Here is a 6,688-nt window from a genome sequence, read left to right on the forward strand (position 1 = left end):
TCTTGTCTTAAATCTTCATGTCCTTTTAAAACATATTGATATTCTTTTCCATTTGATCCTATTATAGTTAATTTTCTTGGTCTTTGTTTTGATGGAATTACTTCTAGGATAGGATATATTGATTTAATAGTAATTATTCCCGAATTAGCTTTGTATGTTCCTGGAACTGCAATGTCAAGATCATGTGCTTCAGATAGTCTAGGTGCAATTAATGATAATTCTAATCTACTAATTTTATTAATTGTATTATTTAGTCTATTATAAATTCTTGAATATATTTCCCATGCTATTGCTAAGTCATCTATATATTGAATTTCTTCTCCTTCTTTATATTCTTTTTCATATCTTAAACAATATTCAAATGCTTCTTTAAGTTCTTTCCCATAAATTAGTCTAAATGATTCATCTCTTGGTGTATTTGGTTTTTCTAACTTTTTCATTAATGGTTTTAATACTTCCATCATTTGTTTAAAGTTTTTATTAATATAAAATTCTTTTGAAGCTAATTCAATAGCTTCTTTCCACATTTCATATGGAATTATTGCTGCTCCAACAAGTTCTTCACTAACTAACATTGCTTGTTGAACAAGATGTCCACTTTCTTTTTTAATTTTTTCAATAATAGATATTGCAACATCTTTTCTATCTTTATTTGGTGATTTAGATGCTACTGTTAATGCATAAACAATAGCTTGTGGATGTGCCTTACCAATAATTGTTAATAATTCTTTTGTAACTCTTCTAACTGATCCTACTTCTGATTGAATTCTTGCTATAATTTGGGGAACAACATGTAGCCATATTTCAATAGGTAATTCATTAATTCCACTTGATATTGCATGTTCAACTTCATAGTATTTCCCAAATTTAAATAATATTGTTAATAATCTTAATGTATCTTGTAATGTTTGTTTATTATTACTTAAAATTAATGATTGAACAAATGCTTTTACTGTGGTTTCAATATATGTAACCATTTCTCTTTCATCTTTTCTTGTTTTTTTAATTATTTCTTCTATTTTATCTTCTTCTATTTGAATTTTCTTTTCTTTGTTATTTTCTTCTTTGTTATTATTTTCAATTTCTTTAATATTTCTTCTAATTATATTAATTTCATCTTTTGATTTCTTTTTTGTATTTTCATAATAATTAACTACTTCAAAATTTATTAATGCCCATCTATGCCAATATTTATAATTATCTTTATTTAATTTAATTGTTTCTTGATAATGTTTTAAAATAATTTCGATATTTTCTTTATTAAATTCTTTTTTATTTTGTGAAATATTTAATTTCCATTCTCCAAGTTGTGAATAAACTTGTGATTTAACTTCTTTATTTTCACTATTTTTATTAATAACTTCTTTATATTCTTCTAACAATTGATACATATTTTCTTTTTCTTTAATATCTTTTGTACCTTTCCACATTAATTTTAAATATTTTACTCCTACTTCAAAATTATCTTTTGGTAATGCTTCTATTTTACCTTCTATTTTATGTCCTGCTATTTTATTTAATGCTTTAAATGCAAGTCCTTCTTCTCCCATTTTATCTATCATTCCTGTAAAACTAATCCAACTTTTAATATTTTCATGTTTTGTACTAATTATTTCTCTCATTTTTAATATTTTTTGCCATGTTTTAATATCTTTGTGTGATTTCATTAATCTTTCATTCCATCCTTTCATTACTATTTCTTTATTTATACTACTTTTTTTCTTTTTCATTTCTATAATTTCCTCTAATTCCGTAATCATTTCTGCTTTTGTCAATGCTCCATATATTCTTTCATATCCTTCAGTTGCTAATACACTAAATTCATTTCCTAATTGTTTTTGATTATTCTCAATAATTCTTTTTACTTTTTCAATTTCTTTTTCTCTCATTTCAATTTTTTCACTTTCTCCAATTCCTTGTTTTTTATCTATTTCATCAATTAAATGAATACTTATAATTATATTATAAATCGTTCCTTCAAATCCTTCAACTTTTTTAAATGTTGGTGTTTCTATTATTGCTTTGAGTCTTTCCCATTTATCTAAATAAAATGATGACGCTGCAACCATACTTCCCATTTTTTTAATTTCTTTTTCATTTAATTTCCATTTTTTATTTTCTTCATCCCAAAATGTACTTGCTACTTCATCTAATGCTTCCCAATCTCCCATTTCATATAAACATGTCATTTTAACTTCTTCTTTTTTACTTTCTTCTTCTAATTTATTTAATGCTTTATGCCACATTCCTAATTTGGCATACCATGTGGAATTTAATTTCATTTGATTTTGTTTTTCTGCCATTTGAATTAATCCACTTGCTGCATCTTGTCTTTGTAATTGATTATTAAGTCCAATCAATTCTTCAAATATGGCTTGTTCTTCCGTAGTTTCTTCTTCTCCAAGTGTATTTCTTCTTACTTGACTCTCTTTATTTTTAAGTCCTTTAAATTCAATTTCTTTATAATGAAGTGCTTTTGCATATGCTCCAATTGCTTTTGCTTTATCTCCAAATTCTATCATTGGTTCAATAAGTCCTTCATGTTCAAGAAATTCTGCTAAATTTAATATTAATGATACTGCTTCATGTGTAATTGTTGGTTGTGTTAATGCAATTTTCATTTTTTGAATTAATTCATTTCGTTGTTTTTGGTCTTGTGCAATATAAACTGAATAAAATGTGCAATTAAATAAATCTCGTGCAACTGTTGAATTACTATTGTTTGCAATATCTTCACATCTACTTAATATTCTTGATGGATTTGATTTTAAAAATACTAATGAGATTTTTTCTACCCAATCACTCCATTCTTCTTTTTTTGATCTTTGTGTACATGAATCCCATACTGCCATAATTTTCCTGTAATTTTCTTTCTTTTTCTCTTCCGTTTTATTAATTTCTTCATTCCCTTCACTTCCACTTATTATTCTTGTTTGTTCTCCACTTCCTCTTCCTCCATTTATTCCTCCATTCCCTCCTTTACTACTTATGGAAATACTTTTTCTAATCTTTTCAATACTTTCTTCTAATACTATTCCTGACTTACATGGATGTTCCCCAATTGCTGCTCTAACAACTGGATGAAATACAAAGTATTGTGCTCCTAATTTCGTTGCTAACGTTGATAATCCCATAACTACACTATCACTTAATTCTTCATTTCCAATAAGTCTTGAAGTCGTAAATATAATTCTTCCTGCATATTCCCCGATATTAACACATGTAAAAAATCTAAAAATATATTGCATTATACTTTGTCTTAATCCAACACTAACTTGTTCTCCAAGTAATTCTAAAAAGACTGGAATAATTATATATAAACTATCATCTATATTTAATCTTTCTGCAAATGTTAAAAAGCATTTGAGTATCATTGGTGCTTTTACTTTACTATCATCTTCTTTTTTACTATATTTTAATTTCGTTAATTCACTAAGTAATATTGGAATAATTGTTGGAAGATATTGTTTAAATTCATCTTTAATACTTGATGCTGCTTCATGACAAAATGCACATGCTTCTCCAAGTATATTTCCATCCCAATATTCTTTTATTAATCCTATTAATTTTGGTAAATATGTGTCTCGTATTGTTTTATCTCCTAATGGTAAAATTGTTCCTATTCCTTTAATAACATCTGGTCTTATACTTGTTGGACATGTTTTAAATACATTAACATATGTTGAAAATATATATGATACAAGTGGATAAAATAATTGGTGTTGATTTTTATTCATCATTTTTAATGTATTTCCTATTGTATTAATACATGAAACATGAATTGACATCATTGTATTATCTTTTAATAATTTAGTTAATGTAGAAATAATTGTCCATGCATAATATTCATCTGGCTGATTCGATAACATAGGAATTTGTAATTCAGCACTTTCATCAACTTCAACTTCAACTATTTCTGTGTTTGTATGTTGTCTATATTGAAGTGGATCTAATGCTCCTAATACTCCAATAACACTAACCATTGCTGTTTTAATTTGGGGAGATCTTTCATTAATCATTATTTCCATTAATATTTCTACCATTTCTGGATATTGTTGATATAATCCAATTGCAACTTCTGTACTTCTAACTAATTTAGTAATACTTTCTAATGCTGTTAATCTTAATTCAGTTTTTTGATTTGATGTTCCTTTTTGATGTAAAATAGAAACTATAGCATCTAATGTTTGATGTATATATTTTTCTTCAATATTTCCAAGACTAATTAATTCAGTTATTGCAATAAGTAAATTTCTTTTTAATGATGTTGAATTTGCAAGAAGTTCATCTGTTAATTTAGGCATAAGTACTTCAATAATTGATTCACTATATGGTAAAATTAATGACCCACTTGTTTTAATAACATCTCCTATTAATATTGTTGATTCTTCTACACTTAATATTTCTACTCCATGTCTTAATTGTGAAACAAGTTGAATTACAATTTTTCTAAATGATGGTATAATATACATATAATTATATGATGTTAATCTACAAATAACACAAATAACTTGTTCTCTCACTTTAAAGCTTTCATCGTTCATTCCAATAAATAATTTTTGAATATTCATTGCTTGTGATAAATAATAATCAAATCTTTCATCAAAACTTGACATAATAGAATATCTAATTCTACTATCTAAATCACTAAGTCCATGTGTTAATAAAATTTGTACTACTTGTCCAATATCATATCTATGAATATCTTCTTCTTTACAATTCTTTGGTAAAAGAACTTTTCCTAAACATGCTACTTCTTTTCTTATTTCAATATCTTCACTATCAATAAATTGAAGAATAGTTTCTTTAATTAATGGAATAATATTTTGTGAGACTTCTTCTTCAAATTCAAATGAATATAATGTTTGAAGTGCTAAAATAGTTAATTCATGTGGATTAAATTGAATAATTGGAATTACTGATACTGGTCTTGTATGATCAGGAAATAAAACTGATCGAATCATTTTAATTAAAATATCTTGATATTGTTTTTTTGTTTGTGGAAATGATTCAAATAATGTTTTGAGTAATTCAACAAGATATGGATTAAATCCACATTCATGAATATCTGAATATACTTTATAAAATATTGTATAAATTTCATTCGATTTATTATTTGATTCTTTTGTTTCTTCTATTCCTTTTTCAATTCCTCCATTTTTTTCTTCTTCTCCTTTTAAATATTTAATAATTTTACTAAGACAATAAAATATTCCATATACCATATCTTTTCTTTCTTTTTCATTCTTTAATTTTTTGATTGATTCAAATTCCGTTTTATTAATTAAATTTAATCCTTCTATTGTAAAATATCTTTTAATTTGATTTGGAATATATTCACAAAAATCTCCCATAACTTTAAGTACACTTGGTTTTTCTATTCCATTTCTAAAACATATTAAAAGTGCTTTCATAACATTATAAAATGATGGGATTTCATTCGAAATAAATTTCATATCATTTTCATTTAATCCTATAAACATTTTTAATTCTTTAGAATTACTTGTTCCTCCTGTTCTTCTTCCCATCATTCTACTATTTCTTTTTTCACTTTTACAAATAAACCCTTCTTTTGTAAATCCTATTGGTGCTTCTTTTGGACTAAATTTTTCTGGATCAATTTTACACATATCACTAAGTGAAAGAATTGAACTATTTCTTATCGTTTGTGATTTACAATTCAGTATTAAATATAATAAATCAGAAAGTACTTCATAATAATTAATTTTATCACTAGTTTCTTTGAAATTTTTTAATATAGTAATTCTCATTAATACAACTCCATGGTTTGTTTCTTCATTACTTTCTGTAAGATTTTCTCTTTTAAATTCATTCAATGCTGATGCATATAAATATTCAAATCGTATTTTATCTTTTTCATTCTTTAAATATTCATCTAATGCAATATTCGCTTGTTTTCTCGTTTCATAATCCCTTTCTTTAAACCCTTCTGTAATAATTGAAACTATATCTTTTTTCGATGTATAACATGTTGAAGGTGCATTAACAATGATTTCCCTTAATACCATGACTTTTGCTAACACACTTAATTCTTCATAACTATTATTATTACTATTACTGTTACTTATTGCTCCTATTCCACTTTTTGGATTATTTCCAACTGAAACTGAAATATATTTTAATTCTTGTTCAATATAATCATGAAGATTATATCTTATAATCTTTCCAATATATTTTGCTGTTTTTTTCATAACTTCTTTGTCTTTTGTTTTAATTAATTGATTTAATGCATCTTTACATACTTCTTTACAGAACATTTCCCCAAAATCACTTTTTAATATAATATCAATTACCCTTAACATTCCCATTTGTACTTTTATTGTAGGTCCTTCTCCTGTCATTGTATTATTTTGTAATCGTTCTTTGAAACAGTATTTAATTAACTCAATAAATGTAGAATCAGCTTCTCCATGAAATTCACTTGACATCGTCATGAAAAAACTTTTTAATCCTTCAGCTTTTAATTCTCTTTGCTCTTTTGTTCTACCTTTCTTAAGTACTTGTTTTTTCTTCTTTCTTTTCTATAAAAATTTCAAACTTACACTCTATTAAATCATCAATAAAACCATTTAACTTTGCCTGCCAATCTGTTGATGACATGAAATATTTTTATTTGGAGTTTTTACTCTTTTTCTTTTTCTCTCTTTTTCTTTTTTCTCTTTTTCTT

General features: G+C 25.2%; 1 protein-coding gene across 1 annotated transcript; it reads right to left on the reverse strand.

Moving 5' to 3' along the window:
• Positions 1-32: 32 nt before the first annotated feature.
• ENU1_006660 (FKBP-rapamycin associated protein (FRAP), putative) lies at positions 33-6,449 on the reverse strand (the record flags this gene model as incomplete). Its single annotated transcript, XM_008856558.1, has 1 exon — positions 33-6,449. A coding segment is annotated over one exon (6,417 nt), but the record flags the coding sequence as incomplete, so codon positions are not given.
• Between the last annotated feature and the right edge of the window lie 239 nt (positions 6,450-6,688).

The sequence above is a fragment of the Entamoeba nuttalli genome (genome assembly GCF_000257125.1).
Source record: "Entamoeba nuttalli P19 unplaced genomic scaffold asmbl_2044, whole genome shotgun sequence".
Classification (NCBI taxonomy): Eukaryota; Evosea; order Mastigamoebida; family Endamoebidae; genus Entamoeba; species Entamoeba nuttalli.